This window comes from Erythrolamprus reginae, chromosome 3, assembly GCF_031021105.1.
Source record: "Erythrolamprus reginae isolate rEryReg1 chromosome 3, rEryReg1.hap1, whole genome shotgun sequence".
Classification (NCBI taxonomy): domain Eukaryota; kingdom Metazoa; phylum Chordata; class Lepidosauria; order Squamata; family Dipsadidae; genus Erythrolamprus; species Erythrolamprus reginae.
In genome coordinates, this window is record NC_091952.1 from 228,663,970 (window position 1) to 228,683,741 (window position 19,772).

Sequence of the window (19,772 nt, forward strand, 5' to 3'; positions counted from 1 at the left end):
AAAGTACACACAAGTAAGTGCAATTTGAAAAATAGGTGGGTTTTTTTCTGGAAGATAAAGCATGTCTACCACCATCCAAAAATCTGTATATTTATTTAGAAAAGAGAGAGCCAATTTCCTCATTAGGATGACCCACGTGATTCTACAAGCTTTGGGGATTTTCCAAAAAATCTTTAGTAGGAGTCAGAAATTAATCCAGAATTTTGAAAGAGGTTTGCAATCCAGGCAATCTACTGAGTCTACTGACTGAATGCTTCTGCATATAGCTTTTAGCACAACTGCTGATCAACTCCACCAACCATCACATTGAGGGGATGAACCAAGGAAACATTATGGACAACACTCCTTGTGGTTTCCAATTCCCAAACAACAAGGGAGTTTCAAGTGCATGTTTGCCCACAGTTCAGAATTAGCTGACTTTGTTCAAAATGCTCCCTAAGGAATTTATTTGACTACCAAATTATTTTGAGTGAGAACACTTGCTTTATATGCAGAGGGCCCTAAGACCATTATTTCAATCTCCAAATAGAGTTGGTTGGGGGGGGCGACAATGCCTGAAGCTCTGCATAATACCAGTTGGTCAGTGTTAACAGTTTCTGTCTAGGTAGATCTTTATCCAACTCAACAGAAGTGAGTCCATTCCTCCAGTTTTTAAAGCAATCATACTGGATAATGATGGACCATGTGGTCTTTTTCTGCCGTCAGTCTTCTATGTGTCTATGTTTCTAATGGCAGAATTTAACTCTTCCAATCTCCTGAACCTAGGAGCTTTCAAGTTAGAGGGAACCTATTTTTATTGTACTATCAAGTTATGTACACCTATTATTATCCCATACTAATACCATCATGACTTCTCAACACTGTTAAATGAACATCAATAACCGTCTGATCTAACTCTAAATAAAATACCTAACTTTCAATAAAAGTACCCTAACATTCTTATCAGAGATATATAGTAGACTTTAAACCTTCCACCTTACAATTGTGTTATCCCTAAGATACCATGCTTTGGGACCATCACCCTAACAAATTCTGACAACCTTACCCTAAAAACTAACAACCTGCAATAAAAAGAGTGATTAAAGAACTGCCGAACTATATGATATTTGAAAATTTAGAGTCAAGTACTTTTCTTCCAATTTTGTAAGTGAGGTTATGTTAGTCTTACTTTAACTACTGTGTGTTTTTGAGCATTTGTAATTTGTCCATAAAGATCTTTACTGATATAAAACAAACCTCAAAAGAGAAAGAGTTTTTTCTCCCTGCAAATATTTTACAAGGGAGCGATTCACCAATATTTTACTAAGAGCACACCCTTATCTTTGTTCATCACCTATAAATCACTGCCAACTTTGGCATGTAAAGAAACCCCACTTAATCCTTTGTACTATATTGTCTACCTTTGCAAACTATCTGAAGAACCATTTATAAAGCTCCAATGTTACCCTTACACAAATAACTGCTATGGTGTAAGAAACTTCTGCATGTTAATATAATTTGCTTTTTTCTCTTTGATTTATTATCCTCAGAGTTTGTCTCCATTAAATAATAAAAATATAAGCATTTATCTGAAACAATCATATTTACCAAAAAATACAGTAAAATTTTTAAGGTTTTCAATCTGATATAAACACATTGAACATAAATAACATTGAGGGCTACTGTATATTGAGCATACTAAGTGGTACAGTTGTGCCCATTTAAAAATAGATTTATAAAAAGTGTGAGCACAATATCTTTTATCCATTAAATCAGGCAATTATTTTTCAAGCTATATATGACCAGTAAAAAGTTGCAAATGCTTGAAGGAATCATTAAAATTAATCTGACTCTTAAAACAGCCACTTTGTTTTCACTTTGTACAGATGGTGATTGCCAAAATGATGTAAATAGTAGAGGCAAATACTGTGCTCAAACCTAAAAATTCTTCCAAATCATTCCAAACTGATTAAGTCAGTTCATAGGCATTCCTACCTCACCTTACACAATAGTAAATTTCATTATTTATGCACACACATTTCTTCTACTGGTTATTTCATTTCGGACCAGATTACTTACGGGACCGCCTTCTGTTACATAAATCCCACAGGCCGGTTAGGTCCCATTGGGTTGGCCTTCTCCAGGTCCCATCGACCAAACAATGGAGTCTGGCAGGACCTAGGGGAAGAGCCTTCTCTGTGGCGGCCACGGCCCTCTGGAATCAATTCCCTCCATAGATTCACACTGCCCCCACCCTCCTTGCCTTTCGCAAGAGTCTTAAGACTTACTTATGTCATCAGACATGGGGCAAGTAGATCAAACCACCCCTGGCTATCAAATGTGATGTGCGGTTGTGATTGAGTTGGTTGACTGCTTTTAATATAGTGGAATCTTAGCATATAGTTTTAATTAATTAGATTTGTGTACACATTGTTTTATATTGTATCCTGTGAGCTGCCCCAAATCTCCGGAGAAGGGCAGCATACAAGTCTAATAAATAATAATAATAATTATTATTATTATTATTATTATTATTATTATTATTATTATTTCAATATTTATGTTCCAATGCAATTAAGATGCTGGGCTTGTTGGCTGCAAAGCCAGTAGTCCAGGTTTGAGAACTGAGTGCCCCAGTTCCTGCCAACCTAGCAGTTCGAAAGCATACAAATGTACCACTTTGATAGGAATGTAAATAAATAGGTACTTTGGAGGAAAGTGTCATAACAGCACTCTGTAAGGTGATCCAAGCCACATGACCGCAGAAATGTATTTGGACAGCGCTGGCTCAATGGCCTTAATACAGAGATGAGCACCGCCCGCATAATCAGCGATGACTAGTGGAGTAAAATCCACAGGGATCTTTACTATTTTTTTTAACCTGATTTTAAGAATGAGAGGTGAAAAGTTGCACATTTTAAGATGGATATAAATAGAACCAATTACCTAGGAAGTTAATAGTCTCCCTTTAGTGGCTGTGTTCAAGCAGCTATCTGGCACAACTATTTTAATTCATTATTCTTGCACTAAACAGAGAATTGGTCTCAAGGATCAAAACTGCCCCTCTGAATTCTATAATTCTTTATCATATGCACAGCATTTGCCAGAACTAAACATTTAAAACTTTTTATAAAACCAAGAAATATTTCAGCAGGTGTGTTTTCACACTATTACCTTCATCAGTTCATTTTATCCATTCATCTATAACCAGCAAGCAGGAAACTGGGAAAGCAAATAAAGCATCTAAATTTTTATCACTATCTTATTTTAAAAAATCAAGTGGCCTTCAAGGCTGTTTGTGTTTTTAACACATCACTATCTAATAAAAAATATTATTTGTTAAATGACAGAATTTACATTATAAATTGATCCATACCTGTCACATTGTTGCATTATGGAAATTTCTTTAATTATTTCCTGTAGATCTGATTCAACGGGGACTTGCTTAATTGCTACAACTTGTCCCGATTCCTTATGAATAGCTTTAAAAACACTGCCATAAGACCTAAAAGAGAAATATTAATTTATGTTGTTGTTAATGAAAATCACCATGCCCACTTAAGCCATTGATTCCAATAGTTTCTGCAATAAAAATGTTTATTGCTTTTACACACCATTAATTCCATAGCTATATAGTACAAGAGGAAGAATAAATGAGTTGTGTCACAGGTCAATGTAACTTTTCATTGCTTATCCATTGTGTGTTGTTACATAATTATACATATCCATTATTTCTTAATTACTTTCATTTTGCATTACCTGCCTGTTTATTTTTGCTCTCAGATCCTGTTCAGCAAAACAATGGAGAACAATGCTTTTCCTCTTTAAGTAACCAGTGAGAAGTCTAATGGCAGGGAGAAACCAGCAATCTATAAAGCTGAGATATTACCTTTTCAGAATTGCTAAGAGGATGAGCTTGGGTATCCCAATACATTCCTAACAACCATATTAAAATTACTGCTTTCTGGAAAGGTGATAGTGACTCCCTCTTAAGCACTGGCACCAACATTTTACACAGAAATGCACTGGACATTTGGATAATGAACCCACTGTTAGCATGCACACATACAATTCATCCTGCAAAAAGTCTATCTTTTTAGTCCTTGACTGATGACAATTGAACCCAGAATTTCTGTCGCTAAGCAAGGCAGTTATTAAATGGAGCTTTAGCCCATTTTACTAACCTTTTTGTCCCAGTTGTTAAACAAATCACTGCAGCACTTAAGTAAATCACTTAGTTGTCTTTCTACTCTTGCATCCGGTTGCACCCCCCCCCCCCCACATTGATTTGTCAGAAGTCATATGAGAAGGTTACAAATGGTGATCACACGACCCTGGGACAAGATAACTGTCATAATACATAGAAACATAGAAGATTGAGGGCAGAAAAGGACCTCATGGTCCATCTGGTATGCCCTTATACTACAGTATTTGCTGTATTTTATATTAGGATGGATTTACCAACCATGTCTACTGTGGATTTACCCACCACGTCTGCTGGAAGTTTGTTCCAAGCATCTATTACTCTTTCAGTAAAATAATATTTTCTCATGTTGCTTCTGATCTTTCCCCCAACTAACCTCAGATTGTGTCCCCTTGTTCTTATGTTCACTTTCCTATTGAAAACACTTCCCTCCTGAACCTTATTTAACCCTCTAACAAATATAAATGTTTCGATCATGTCCCCCCTTTTCCTTCTGTCCTCCAGACTATACAGATTGAGTTCATTAAGTCTTTCCTGATACGTTTTATGCTTAAGACCTTCCACCATTCTTGTAGCCCGTCTTTGGACCCGTTCAATTTTGTCAATATCTTTTTGTAGGTGAGGTCTCCAGAACTGAACACAGTATTCCAAATGTGGTCTCACCAGCGCTATATATAGCGGGATCACAATCTCCCTCTTCCTGCTTGTTATACCTCTAGCTATGCAGCTAAGCATTCTACTTACTTTCCCTACCACCTGACCGCACTGTTCACCCATTTTGAGACTGTCAGAAATCACTACCCCTAAATCCTTCTCTTCTGAAGTTTTTGCTAACACAGAACTGCCAATACAATAGCCAAGCAATACCAATTGCCAAGCACCCACATTTTGATCACATGAGCATAAGGGTGCCAGTCACTTTTTTCACCGATTCCACCACTATTGGTGCACTGCCTGTGCAGATTTCCTTCTGCTGCGGGTGCATGGGTGCGACCCAGCGAGAAATTTCGGCCATTTTTGGGTTCCGCGCAAATGCATAAAGACAGCACACCAGTAGCGAAAATTGAACTGCATGTGCAGCTTTGCTTCTTCTGTGGATGTGGACGTGTATCCCAGTGAGGTTTTGCTTCTGCGCATGCGCAGGAAGCAAACTCTTACAAGGGGATGTGTGCGCCTGCAATATTTTGGCAATTTATTTTGCTTCCACGCATATGCAGAAGCAAAAAAAATTGCCAAAATCGCGCACGTGCATCCTCTCGCAAAATTTTGCTTCCTGCGCATGCATAGAAGCAAAATCTCACTGGAATACACACATGCCCGCAGCAGAAGCAAACCTGCATGAGCAGCTCAATTTTCACTACCAATGTGCCCTCCTTATCCGTACTGGTAGCAACTCGATACTCGTAGTTGAAGACTACCTGCATATGGTTGCAAAGAGTTGAAACTGACTTGATGGCACATAAGCAATCACACAAATATGCAAATCAAGAGGATGAAAAGGGTGTGCACATTTTTTTTAACTTTTAGATTTCATTTAGGCTTTTTGTACACACTTTCTACCAATACAGTATATGCATTTTTGTAAATATATGCCCATCATGCTATTCCTTTAGAGCAGAGGTCTTCAAACTTGGTAACTTTAAGACTTGTGGTTTTTAACTCCCAGAATTCTGGGAGTTTAAGTCCACAAATCCAGTTGAAGTCCCCAAATCTTAAAGTTGCCAAGTTTAGTTGCTTTAGGGCAGTGATGGCGAACCTTTTCCCCCTCTGGTGCCGAAAGAGTATGTGCATGTGCTATCGTGCATGCATGAATGCCCATATCCACAATTCAATGCATGGGGAGGGCGAAAACAGCTTTCTTCACCCCCCAGAGGCCCTCTTGAGGCTGGAAATGGCCTGTTTCACAACTTCTGGTGGGCCTAGTAGGCTTGTGTTTTGCCCCTTCACAGGCTCTAAAGGCTTCCCTGGAGCCAGGGGAGGGTAAAAATGCCCTCCCCCACCCCCCTGGAGGCTCTCTGGAAGCCAAAAATGCCTTCCCAGAGCCTCTGTGCGAGCCAAAAATCAGCACGTTGGAGCTGAGCTAGGACAACAGCTCGCGTGCCAGCAGATATGGCTCTGCGTGCCACCTGTGGCACCCGTGCCATAGGTTCGCCATCACTACTTTAGAGTAATACGATAAATACAAAAAAGGAATAAATAATTTTTAACTTTAAAAAATAAAGGCATGGAAAGAAGAGGATGTACAGCTAAATCTAGTTTGAGTCAATACAATTTCCTATATCTGTCCTTGCATTTCTACTCTTGCAAATAATATTTGCTCTTATTATGTCCATATATTACTTCATTCCTTTTATTCTTAATAAACTTCTCATTTCTTCTCTTTTGGAGGATCTCATAAATTTCTTCCAACTATGTTTGGTCTTTCCCTTTCTCTTCCCTATATATTTGGTCTGCAATGTGCTTTTCACTATATGAACAAACCTCAACATATTTTTTTACATTTATTAAAAAATGTACACTGTACATTCAATGTACATTGTTTGCATATGTTAAATCATCCTGAATGTGGTAAATTTAATGTAGACGCAATTGCTCATCTGGACTACTTTAGGTACACAGAATTATTCATTATTTCAAGGGGATATCCAGATGGGATTTGGTTTAACTGTAGCTGACATCTATTAAACAGGGGTAAATTAAACCAATATTTCAATATATCATATCAGAAAGAATATTCAGATACAGAATATCAAGTGCATTTTGCAGCAGCTCCCTATATAATTTCCAATTTATTCATTAATAAAGCATTTCCAAAAGGCTGCAAAAAAGCAGATTTTTAAAAACCTTAGTATCAGTTTAACTGGAAAAAGAAGTTCAAGAGTATTTTATTCATTTGGGAACTTAACTAGAACTTATCTAGGAAAAAACAACAATTAATTCCAACTGATAAGAATGGCATGATAGCCTCTCATTCTACAGCTTCATTTACTGTCACGCATGCTTCCAATTCCTCCAGTCTCCAAAACAAGTTTTAAGGGGGAGGGGGATTCACAGGGAAAGAAAAAATTATCATCATGTAAACAAATTTCCGATTACCTAATACCAGAATTCCCTTTAATGTTAATGGTTTTTCTTAATCATTTTCTTCATTTTTTAATTTTTTTTAAAAAAAGTGTTATTCAGAATTAACATTTATCTAACACGGTTCTCAAAGTGTGGTCTGAGGATCCACTACATGTCGATAAATATAAGCCAAGGGAAAAGGATGCACTGCAAAAAAAAATAAGGCTACTGGACAAACTATCATAAACTGGTAATGCCACCAACCCTGAAAGAACCAATGCTCACATGGCAGAGCTAATCCCATTGAAAGACTGACCACAGTGAGTGAGTGCAAAATTGTAAATGCCTTCCTAGTCATTGCAAAGAAAGCTTAGAAATCCTCTGCAATGGCTCAATTGGATTTCGTGTTGTAACAGATTTAACGGATGGTATGTATCCTACTCTCTCTCTGTCTTCATCCATCTTTCTCTTCTATGGTAAGTGCAAGGTAGACAAATACTGTATTGCAATTGCGAGAGAGGAATAAGTCCTTGAAGTTATTTGCTTCTGGAGCTCTTATCCAATGAACAAGGGAATACAACAACATGGTAGGTATCCTACAATTATAACTATGGAAAATATTAGCTAACTTAGGATATATATATATATGTGCATGTGTGTGTGTGTGTGTGACATATTCAGCTTAACTGACAGGCATAATTAGAGCCCTCTGAGGTACGTATACCTAGTTTGAAACGACACATGCTCTTACCTCCTCTAATCAAAATCACACTTTGCCATTATTTTTATATATTAGAATGCACCAAGCTTGTTATCCTGAGCAATTTGCAAATTTTACTTTAGAATACAGCTGGTCCTCATTTTCCAACCACTCATTCAGTGACCATCCAAACTTATAACAGAACTGAACAAATGGTACTTAAGACCAGTCCTTGTACGTACAATCACTGCAGCATCCAAAGTCACATGGCTACAATTTGCAACCTTCTCTGCTGACTTCTGACAAGCATAGTCAAGAGAGGAGCTGGCAAGAAGTTCAACTTGTAGTCATGTAAGATCCTTGCTTAACAATGGTAATTGGGACTATCAGGACTGCCAACAAATACTTGCAATCACATGTTTTGACTTATAACCACATCGCTTAATGATAAAAGTAACCACGTCGCTTAATGATAAAAGTTTCCGGTTTCAATTATCATAGTTAAGCAAGGTCTATCTCATTAGGCTAGCTGGATGTAGGCACCAGTCAACTCACGATCAAGCTCGCTACCTTCCACTGTGTTTGCATGATATATTAAATCTCCATAACCTTCTATACATCTCTACATATACAAAATTGTACATACCCTTCACCAAGCTTCTCCAAGACATCGAATACTTCTTCAGGCTGCTTAGTCAAGCTGTCTTCACTGAGCTTTTTAAGCTTGCTAATAAAAATATAAAAACATTTGAAAAAGTCTAGAATTAGTAATTTACAATTTACTTTTATCTTTAATTACTAAATCTACACTTTTATTTTCTTAATAAATAGAAAGCTGCAGTTTCAATGTGCATCACATACCTTTTCAAAAAAAAAAAGACTAAGGTAAACTTCTAGTATTTCATTTATCTATAAGTAATTATTCTCAAAACATAAATTAAAATTTTTAATATGTTAATATCAAAATTATAATTCTTAAAGACAAGTGCCTCCCATTCAGAAGTAATCAATTTCTCACTTGAAAGCACTTTTAATGGACAACGAAGCACAGAAAGGGGAAACAATAGAAACAAACATATCACAGCTTAGGGAGGAGAAAATCTCCAAAGGAAAAGCAAATCAACGGGTGGCCAAATGATTGCTAGTTTCCTTGTTTTTTGGAAAAGCCATCAAACCTGTCTATTCTAGATAGCCTTACGGAATACAGTGGTACCTCGAGATACGAGTTTAATTCGTTCCGGACCTGGGCTCTTAAGTCGAGCAGCTCTTATCTCGAACGACTTTTCCCCATAGGAATTAATGTAAATAATTTTAATTGGTTCCAGCCCTCAAAAAACTCACAAAGTTAGTCTAAATTATGCAGAAAGACATGTTTTTAATGAAGAAATGTACATGTACATATAAATGAATAATGAAGTTTATTTCACTTAACTTGTAAACTTTCTTAAACTTTTAAATTTACATATGTTCAACTTCTCTGCCACCCAATCCTGTAGGACAGAGGTCCCCAACCCTTTTTGCATCAGGGACCGGCTTTAAGCGATCAAGAGAGGAATGGGTGAATGAATGGACGGAGGGTGGGAAGGAAGGAAGGAAAGAGGGAAGAACCGTTGAACTTACCTGAACGGTCTTCTCGCTGCACTGCGAAGAGAGTCCAACGTGGGTAGTACTTCAGTCTTATTGGTAGGAACTGAGTTTAGAATTAGCATAATTAACATGTCCCGCCCACCACTGCCCCCTCTTAGCCAGTGATAAAAACGAAGGAATAGTAAAGGAACAAAAACTTTATTTAACAACTGTAACTTCAATTAAACTGTGCACCTGGGCCCAAACAAGGCCGGGCGGGTTTGGACTCTCTTCGCAGTGCAGCGAGAAGACCGTTCAGGTAAGTTCAACGGTTCTTCTCCACTGCACTGCTCAGAGAGTCCAACGTGGGATATACCCAAGCCACACTTTAGGGAGGGATCGGCTGGCCCAGGGGCGCAGGAATGCAAACTCCCTGTAGCACTCTTCTGCCGAAGGCTGCTTCCGTAGAAGCAAAAGAGTCTATACGGTAATGTCTGATAAACGTTGTAGGGGCAGCCCAGGTCGCTGCCCTGCAAATGTCCTCTAATGGCGCCTGAGTAGTCCAAGCGGCTGAGGTCGCCGCGCTTCTGGTAGAGTGGGCTGTAATTCTACCTGGTAGCGGTGTCGTTGTGGTTCGGTAAGCTTCGATAATACAAGTCCTGATCCATCTGCTGATGGTTTTAGACGAAACCTTTCCCCCCAGCGAAGATGGGAGAAAGGATACGAAGAGAGCCTCCGACTTCCGAAAGGTGCTAGTGCGGCGTATATAAATCTTAACTGCTCTTCTAACGTCCACCTTATGCCACCGCAGCTCTGATGGGTGAGAGCCATGGGTGCAGAAATCTGGGAGGATAATGTCCTGGGCCCTGTGAAACCTGGTGTTAACTTTGGGAAGAAAACAGGGGTCCAGTCTTAGAGTAACCTTATCTGGATGAAAGACACAGAGGTCCGGCCGGACCGATAGTGCTGCAAGCTCCGACACCCTGCGGGCCGAAGTGATGGCGACTAGAAAGGCCACCTTGGCCGAGAGAAAACGAAGTGAAACTTCCCTCAGAGGTTCAAAGGGTGGAGCTGTCAGTGCCCTGAGGACCAGCGGTAAGTCCCAGGATGGAAAGTGGTGTATGACAGGAGGAGACAGGTTTGCCGCTCCTCGGAGGAAGTCCTTCACCCAAGGGTGATGAGAGATTGGGGAAAATGGGTCTGGACGCAGGATTGTCGCTATAGCTGCCACCTGTCGGCGGAGTGTGTTGGGCGCCAACCCTTGGTCTAGTCCCTTCTGGAGAAATTCCAGAAGATGCCGTACTGAGGACGACGAGGGCGTTATGTGTTGGGACCTGCAAAAGGTGCTGTAAGCCCTCCAAGTAGCCTGATAAATACGTGTCGTTGATGGTCGCCGTGCTGCCTGAATGGTGTTAATGACACTCTCCGGAAGCTGTTTCTCCCTCAGGCGGTCCCCTTCAATCTCCACACGGCAAGCTTCCACCACTGTGGGTCTGGATGCACGATGGATCCCTGTGCCAGGACTAGGTGCTGGAGCGGGATTCTCCATGGTGGTAAGGTTGACAGTCCCATGAGGTCGGCAAACCAAGGGCGTCTGGGCCAGTATGGGGCCACGAGGAGGATGTCCGCCTCCTCGGCCAGAACCTTGGCCACCACCTTCTGCAAGAGACTGACTGGAGGGAAGGCGTAGAGAAGCCCCTTGGGCCATGGTGATAGCAGTGCATTGACTTGCTCGGCCTCTGGTGTCGGAAAGCGGGAGAAAAACCGTGGTAACTGCCTGTTGTGCTGTGTGGCAAAGAGGTCCGCTACCGGTACCCCGTACCTCTGGGTTATCAGTTGGAAGGCCTCCGGGTTCAATGTCCATTCCCCGGGGTCGATAGTCGTGCGGCTCAGCCAATCCGCCTGGGTGTTTTCCACTCCCGAAATATGCTCCGCACGTATTGATGCTAAGTGTCTCTCTGCCCATGACATTAGCTCGTGGGCCTCCTGCATCAGACGGCCTGAGCGCGTGCCACCCTGATGGTTCACATGTGCTCTGGTTGCCACATTGTCCGTCAAGATTAGGACATGTTGGTTCCTTACCATGTCCGTGAATGCCAGTAGAGCGTTGAATACAGCTCGTAGCTCCAGTCTGTTGATGTTGGGGTCCCCCAAGTCCTCTGGGGACCACCTGCCCTGGGCCACTTGTCCCTTTGAGTGTGCCCCCCAGCCAGAAAGGCTTGCGTCGGTGGTTATTGTTACCTCCTGATGAGGTAAAAAGGGGGAGCCCCTGGAGATGGCTGGTGAGGTCCACCACGGGAGGGAAAGTCGCACTGTCGTGGTCAGGTGCACTTTTCGTTTTGAATTGCTGAGACGAGCTTTTTGGAAGGGAAGGAGGAACCATTGGAGGGGGCGAGCGTGAATCCGAGCCCAAGGAACGATGTTGATGCAGGAAATGAACATCCCCAGTAGTTGTGACAGCTGTGCCAGGGAGGTCCTGCTGTGATGCGAGACGGAACGAACTAACGCCCGTATCTTCTGCCTCCTCTCTGATGAGAGGAAGACGAGACCCGCTGAGGAGTCTATTATGGCGCCTAGATGAAGCAAGCGCATAGTTGGCTCTAGATGACTCTTGGCTCGGTTGATAGTGAAACCTGCCCTCTCCAGCGCATCTATTGTCCTGGCCAGGTCGTGCCTGGCTTGCTGAGGGTTTCTGGAGAGAATGATAATGTCGTCTAGGTATGCTAGAAGACGGATAGATCGAGCCCTGAGACTCGCTGTCAAAGTGTCCAAGATCTTGGTGAATGTCCTCGGGGCGGAGGACAAGCCGAAGGGCATGGCCCTGTACTGAAAGTGTTGGTTGAGAAGATAAAAGCGGAGAAACTGCCGATGTTGCTGATGAACTGGGATATGGAGGTATGCCTCCTTGAGGTCGATGGAGGTCATCCAGTCCCCTTGCCGGATAGATGCCAGTATGGAGTGCAGGGAATGCATCTTGAAGCGTTGGTACCTTATGTAAAGGTTGAGTTGCTTCAGGTTCAAAATGAGACGGCAGCCGCCGGAAGACTTGGGGACCACAAACACGATGGAGTAGAACCCTAGCCTCTGCTGATGCACTGGTACAGGTTCTATTGCTCCTATGTCTAGGAGGTGTTGGACCTCCTGCAGGATGATGACTCTCTTTTGTGGTTGTCGTAATGAGGTTTCTACAAATCTGTTGGGAGGGTGGTGGAGAAATCTTAGTTGCAGACCCTGGGCTATGGAGTCCAGAACCCAAACGTCTGTGGAGATGGACTCCCAAAAGTCGGTGAAGCACTGCAGGCGCCCACCTATGGGAGTGTCCCGGAAGGAGTCATCTCTGCTTGCGGTAACCTCCCCGGTTACCTCCTCGAAATGGTCTACGGGATTGCTGGAACTGTTGGCCCCTGTTCCCATAACCTCCTCGCTCGGTACGATAGGTGGGATTATAAGTCCCCTGTCCATATGGTCTGGAGGCCGGGGATGAAACCGAGGTGGTGTCTGAACGAAAGGACTGCCGTCGGTAATAAGGAGCTCCCCTCCTGTCCTGGCGCCTCGCAGAACGTGGTAAGACCTTCTTCTTGTCACGGTCCTCAACAAGAACCGAGTCCAGGGATTCCCCGAAGAGCTTGGAGCCCTGATACGGGGCCGCAGCAAGACGCCATTTTGACTTGGCGTCTGCCTGCCACGAACGGAGCCAAAGCAGGCGTCGTGCTGAGAGGTTTGATGCCAAGGCGCGGGAGGAAAACCTTGCTGCTGCTAAGGTGGCATCCGCGGAGAATTCTGTAGTGGCAATCAATTTATTCACATCTTGGCGCAGCCTGGCGTCCTCCGGGCCTAGTCTGGTTAGCATGTCTTTTAACCAAAGAATAGAGGCCCTGTTAAAGAACGATGCGGCCGATGCCGCTCTGAGAGACCATGCTGTCAATAAATGCATTCTTCTGGTCATATTCTCCGCCTTCCTATCATCCGGCTTTAGCCCATCTGCCATGTCTGATGGTACGAGAGCATTAGACATCAAGGATGTCACCGGGGTATCCACTGTAGGATACTCGAGCAATTCCTCCACCTCAGGATCGAAAGTATAAAATTTTCTGTCCCAGGCTGACGGTCCTAGGGCTGCAGTTGGCTGTTGCCAGGGCTTCTTGATGTTTTCTGCGAATATAGGAATGGCAGGGAGGTGTTCAGACTCCCTCTGGGGCTCGTTGATGAGCCTAGCTGCTGGCAAGATGCCCACCTCCTGTGCTGCTGGCTTGGCTGAGTTGTCAGGAGTCAAGGTGGCCTTAGCCTTATTCAATAGGACTCTGAAAAGAGATTGCTTGAAAAGGCCTGCCAGTGGAGGTTGCTCAGGTAAGGTGGTCTCATCTCCTGAGAGTTCATCCTCCTGATCCATGGGCATCTCCCCCATGTCCTGCTCATCCTGGAAGGAGTCCTGCACAGATGTGGCTACCTCTGGCACAGTCCAAGGGCTCTGTCTGCTAGGCCTAGGCAGTGGTGAAGGCCTTTGTTGAGCGCCTACTGCAATGCCTTGCGAATATGCAGAGGCAATCATGTCTTGCAAGGATGGAGACATTGTTTGCCAATTGTCTGTGGGTCCTCTAAGGCCCGCTGCAGTAGGAGTAAATGTTGCAGCCTGAGTGGCTTGAGGCCTTGGTTGAATAGCCTGTCTAGTCCACTCTGTCTCCTGCCCCCCTTGTGATGGGGGGGCGCTCAAGGGGTGATCTGGTGATAATCCCCCTGTCCCAGAGAGTAGCATGCCCTCTAATGGTGCTTCAGTGACCGAGGGGCTTAGGTGCTGAGTGGGAAACATACTGGAGGGGCTAGGACCCTGCTTGGACTTACTCATTTCCAGTTGGGCCTCTAGGGCCTTGATCTTTTTCTCAGCCTCCTTGAGGGCAGTTGCTGATTGTGATGATTTTCCCTTAGATTTGCTACTGTGAGATTTCTCCTTCCCCTTACTAACTGAGGGGGCAGCCGGTTCACCGGTATTGCTCTGGGGTAACTGCGACATTTCTGAGTTAGTAATTGTTCACAATAATTGCAGTTGGAAATGGCTTCTCAATGTAAACCACGCTGTGAATGATTCAGCTTAGCGTCGCCTACTTAAGGCGTCATAGCTGTCTGGAGCCCTGATTGGTTCAGGAGGGCGTGACCTATGCCCTCGGCTCCTTGTCATGCCCTTCCAAAATGGCTGCCCGGGAGGATAGATTTTGCTTTCTCATCCAATATGGCGGCCGTGACGTAGTCTAGGGGGCGAATAATGGCGGGAAAGGACTTACAGTCCAATAATCTGCCCAGTGCTGGTTTAGGAGGTAAGAAGACTCTCCCTGCGGTCTGTACAAAACGGGCTCTCCTTGCCTGCCGCTTCCCAGCTATTTCGCTCTCCCCCGTTTCCTCGATCTTGCCATAGGGCTGCCTGGTGCTAGCCGCTTGGGCGCCGCGTTCCAAAGCCGCCTCACAGCTGATGGACCCCCCCGCGGCTGTCCGGGGCTTCCCTTGCCGCCGCGCTGCTTCCAAAGCCGCCCTGCGGCCGTTTGGAATCCCCGCGGCAATCTGAGGCTTTTCCCTTCGCCTCGCTGCTAGCCGCCGCTGTTAGAGCCGACTCCCAGCTGATTTAGCTGCTCGTGGCAAATCGGGGGTTTTTGCGGCTCCTCTCTGATGGCCGGAGCCGATTCTGGAGGTTTCTGCTCGCGCTGGGTGTCCAGGAGGGCAATTTGGACAAGGGGGTTATGATCGCGGACGTCAGGGACCCCATACCAGCGGACCCTGTCGGCAAGGCAATACTCCGGGGAGCAGAGGCCTCTCAGGGTTTAACAAGTTGGAGAACTATACCCCAGAGGGCAGAGGCTCTCTTTCCAGGAACTCTTCTTCTTCCTGTAGAAATGGAGAAAAAAGGAAAAAAAATTTATTAGTGTACAAACTTTATTTACAAGGAGAACAAAACTCATATGTCCCTACTCTATGAACTGAGTTTTTAAAACTGGCTAAGAGGGGGCAGTGGTGGGCGGGACATGTTAATTATGCTAATTCTAAACTCAGTTCCTACCAATAAGACTGAAGTACTACCCACGTTGGACTCTCTGAGCAGTGCAGTGGAGAAGGGACAGGAACAGAGGAAGGAAGCAAGGAAACTTATGAAAGGGGAGAGTAAGAGAGGAATGAGTGAAGGGAGGGAGGGAAGAAGGTGGGAAGGAGAAAGAAAAGAAGAAATAGAGGAAGGGAAGGTAAAAGAGAGAAAGAAAAAGAGCAAGAAAGAAAGCTGCAAGCACCCCCCCGAGCCCCCCAGGCCGGCTGCAACCTTTTAAAACACGCGCGCCGCTTCGCAGCTGTCTCCTGAAGCCGAACGCGGAAGTTAGCGTTTGGCTTCAGGAGACAGCTCCTTGGCGCTTGTATCTCGAATTTGGGCTTGTAAGTAGAACAAAAATATCTCTCCCCTCCCAGCTCTTATCTCGAGTTGCTCTTAAGTAGAGCAGCTCTTATGTCGGGGTTCCACTGTAGAGATGAGGGAAACATGTCTGGTATACATTGGAAAGTTCTTGCTTATTCCATAACACATTATTGCGTTGGCTTTTTTGTTTTCTCGTTGATATTATTTATCAACATCTATCATAATACAAGCTGCTTAGAATGCCACGTGGATTGGAGCACAATATAAACTAAACTAACATTAAATGGCATGCTTTTCCATATATGTGCTACAAATTCTAACACAGAAATCAGTCCACTATAATACATCATCATTCATAACTTTTAACATTTGTATTGGCCATTCGTTAGAAATCGTGCATCTCTCTCACAGAGAGCTTTGAAAAGCTGTTTGATCTGACATAAACAAGACAAAATGAATCCCAAGGCAGTACAGCCCAAGACTGATGAAAATATTTACCACATGACAAAACAAAAAAAGGAATACACTATGGCCAATGTGATGCATTTAAAGAAGCATCACATTGCTTCTTTAGCATTTGTGTTTGTTTTCTTATATTATAACATTAAAAAATCCATGAACTAGAAGAAATACCGTCTCTCTGAATCACTACTTAAAATAAGCCATTCTAATATCTCTCCAATTTAAGTTTGTACTTAAGTTTACAAGAAGTACAATAGATGAATTCTATCTTAAATTCCAGGTCTGCTGAAATTTTCTCTAATGCAGATGCTATACCTTAGTAACTGAACAGAGAGGGGAAAAGGAAACTCTAAGTATCATGTTCAATTTGGTTTGGTTTGGTTTGGTTTGTGTGCATAGGTGTATGCGTGCACAGACAACTCTTTGAAGTTTTCTTGATAGTGTTTTCAGAAATGGTTTACCATAACCTTCTTCCTAGAACTGAATGAAAGCAACTGACTCACCTAGGTAGAATCTATAAATCAGGAATTGTTTTGATTTCCTTTCTCCGTAAGCAAAAATAACATCTTTGCAAAAATCCTACTCATTAAGCATATCCTACGTGACTTAACGGAATTCATTTTTGAATGGGGATAAATAGCTGTCCTTTATTGCAATGTCTGAAACTATCTATATTGCAAATTAAAGAAACAATTTACTTTTCTGTTCCTCCTGTGCAGATACCCAAGACACATTACATAATGGGATAGAGGAGGAGGAAGAAGAAGAACAGGAGAATATATACATGAGGGAATCTTCCAGTAATATTTTTCTGAGCATAGAAAAGTTATTGAACAATATTATTCAAGTTTTTGAAGTTAGAAATGTAAATTTAAAAAACCTCTTCCATTTATTTGAAATAATACTTATTGAGATTTTAAAGAAGTGTGTGAATTGGACAGATGCCTTTAGGTTTATCAACATGATCTCGATTTGTCTTACTATTATGACATATAAGGCGGAAATCTGACTTGTTAATACATCTCTGGAGTAATTGCTGTACATTAAAGATGAGGAATCAATCAGGAACCAACTTCTTTGGATGCCTGTGACATGAATCAATCAGATTTCAGTTGATAAGCCCTAAACTATAATAGCTCAATCAGCCCAGATCAGCTGCTGTGAACTGCCCAGAGTTCATCACAAAACAGCTCCACCTGCTCCTGTCACATAGTCGGGTGGGCTTCAAAACTTTTAGCAAGGGTTTCTCTGCCCGATTACTGGGTGGCCATGACCATGGTGGGCCTAGCCTAGTCAGCCTCCTGCACCACAGTGGGGGTGGGGGTTGTTTGCCCTGCCCGGCCTCTGGAGGCTTTCCTAGAGTCTCTGGGAGGACAAAAATGGCCTCCCAGGCTCCAGAGCCCCTGTGGAGGTCAGAAAAAGGACCAAACATCCAGTAGGCCTGTTTTTCACCATCTCTGAGCCTCAGCCCAAAGGTTCATCACTGCTTCATTATGTCTCCAACCTTTCAAAGACTGCTGGGTCTTAATCGTGCTTATATTTTGTAAGTCTTTATACTGAAAACCTTTTTTTCCCCATTTGTAACCAAGATAATGTTCACATTTGCTCGGATAAAACAGTCTGAAAGAAACTACAAATACCTCCACATGTGAACTTCCCTTTTTTTTCTTGAGAATATTCATATGTTCAGAAGTTAAGATACCATATATGGTTATGAGAATTCATGTTAATAATAAACTTTATGTGCTACTTTGGTTTAGGTTTAACAATGTTATTCCTATTCCTATTAGTGCAGTGTACGTGTGCACTAGGATATGATTTCAATGTTTGGGTGTACAAAGTTTGAATATAGCCTTCTGTACTAAAACAGCATATAATTTTTAGAGTCAAAAATTATCATATTTTACTCATTATCTCATCTTTTCAAATTAAATAGCAACAATTACTTGACATGGTCACATATATAGAACTAACACTGGGTATCCTACAACTTCCGTTCCAAAGCACACCAGTGCAGTTGAAAGGAAAAGATAAACTAAAGAAGGAACCCACAGAGATTCTATCAAATTAATGAAAGCTACCACAGCAGGGAAAAATAGAGCACTGTATTATACAGCATTATGTTGAACACAAATGAAATGGTCTAATTTCTTTCTAGCAAGGTCCTTGGTATTGGAGTACCATACATTTCACTTAAAACTGCTTGAAATTACTCCAGCTGTTGGTTGCCTCCAACAGCTCATTCATTGGTTTGGTGGTATGGTTTGATAAATCCTGCATTGAGCAGAGGGTTGAACCCGATGACCCTGGAGGTCCCTTTCAACTCTATGATTCTATGATTCACTTGAATGGAATTTCCAGCCAACTAAGCTGGTGCTCAACTACAAAGCTCAACTGAAGATAGAAATTCTTAATTCTTACCAGGAACAAAAAGCATCCAGGTAAAAAAAGAAGAGAAGGAAGGACATGATGGCTATGCAGAGTAGTGAATTTTGCACCATGTTTTCAAGCAGTTTCAAGTGAAATGGATGGTACTGTAAAAGACAGGCTGCATCAGAAAGATTCCAATGGAAGGTTCCAATAACTAGTATAGTCAGGGGCCAGGGCTCATATAATTTACAAATGGAAAAATAAACAGGATGAGTTTCTGGAGGTGAGGAAATTGGAATTTAATCTACATCTAAAATGACAGAAAAAATGAGATGTAGGAGCTTAATCATGGCCAACTTAAAGATTTAATATACTCATTAACCTAAGCAGCACAGAATAAAATAAAAGTTAAGCACACCCGCTAATATCAACTTCCTTTTTAGCGTAGTTGCATAACAATATGGAAATTCAATATATAAATTATTTCTTTAAGTGCCACCAGTCGTCCTATCAAACAGCCGACGTCCCACTATGGTAGAAATAAATAGCTTGCCTTTTCTAGAAGATTGTTTATATGTTTACAGGCATTATTTGTTATTTATGATAAAAAAATTAATCTTAACATGTTAAACTTAACATGTTCTACCTGTATTATATCATATCTCAAGACCTAAAATGGTCAACATCAAAACATCATCAAAAAAGCACAACAAAGAATGTTCTTTCTGCGCCAGCTCAGGAAGCTCAAACTGCCCAAGGAGCTGCTGATACAGTTCTACAGAGGAATCATTGAGTCTGTCATCTGCACCTTTATAACTGTCTGGTTTGGTGCTGCAACCCAACAGGATCGACACAGACTTCAGAGGATAATCAGAACTGCAGAAAAACAATTGCTGCCAACCCGCACAAGTAAAAAAGAGGGCAGGGAAAATATTTACTGACCCCTCACATCCTGGACACAAATTGTTTCAACTCCTACCCTCAAAACGTCGTTACAGAGCACTGCACACCAAGACAACTAGACACAAGAACAGTTTTTTTCC

The 19,772-nt window shown here is 42.5% G+C and overlaps 1 protein-coding gene across 1 annotated transcript in view; it reads right to left on the bottom strand.

Annotated features, from left to right (window-relative positions):
• Positions 1–19,772, bottom strand: part of STK3 (serine/threonine kinase 3) — a 161,289-nt gene that overhangs the window by 137,876 nt on the left and 3,641 nt on the right. The window contains exons 2-3 of the mRNA XM_070748093.1: positions 8,593–8,673; positions 3,356–3,484 (exon numbers count right to left, since the gene is read on the bottom strand). Of these exons, the coding sequence (XP_070604194.1) occupies positions 3,356–3,484; positions 8,593–8,673 (210 nt within the window). The remainder of the gene's footprint in view (positions 1–3,355; positions 3,485–8,592; positions 8,674–19,772) is intronic.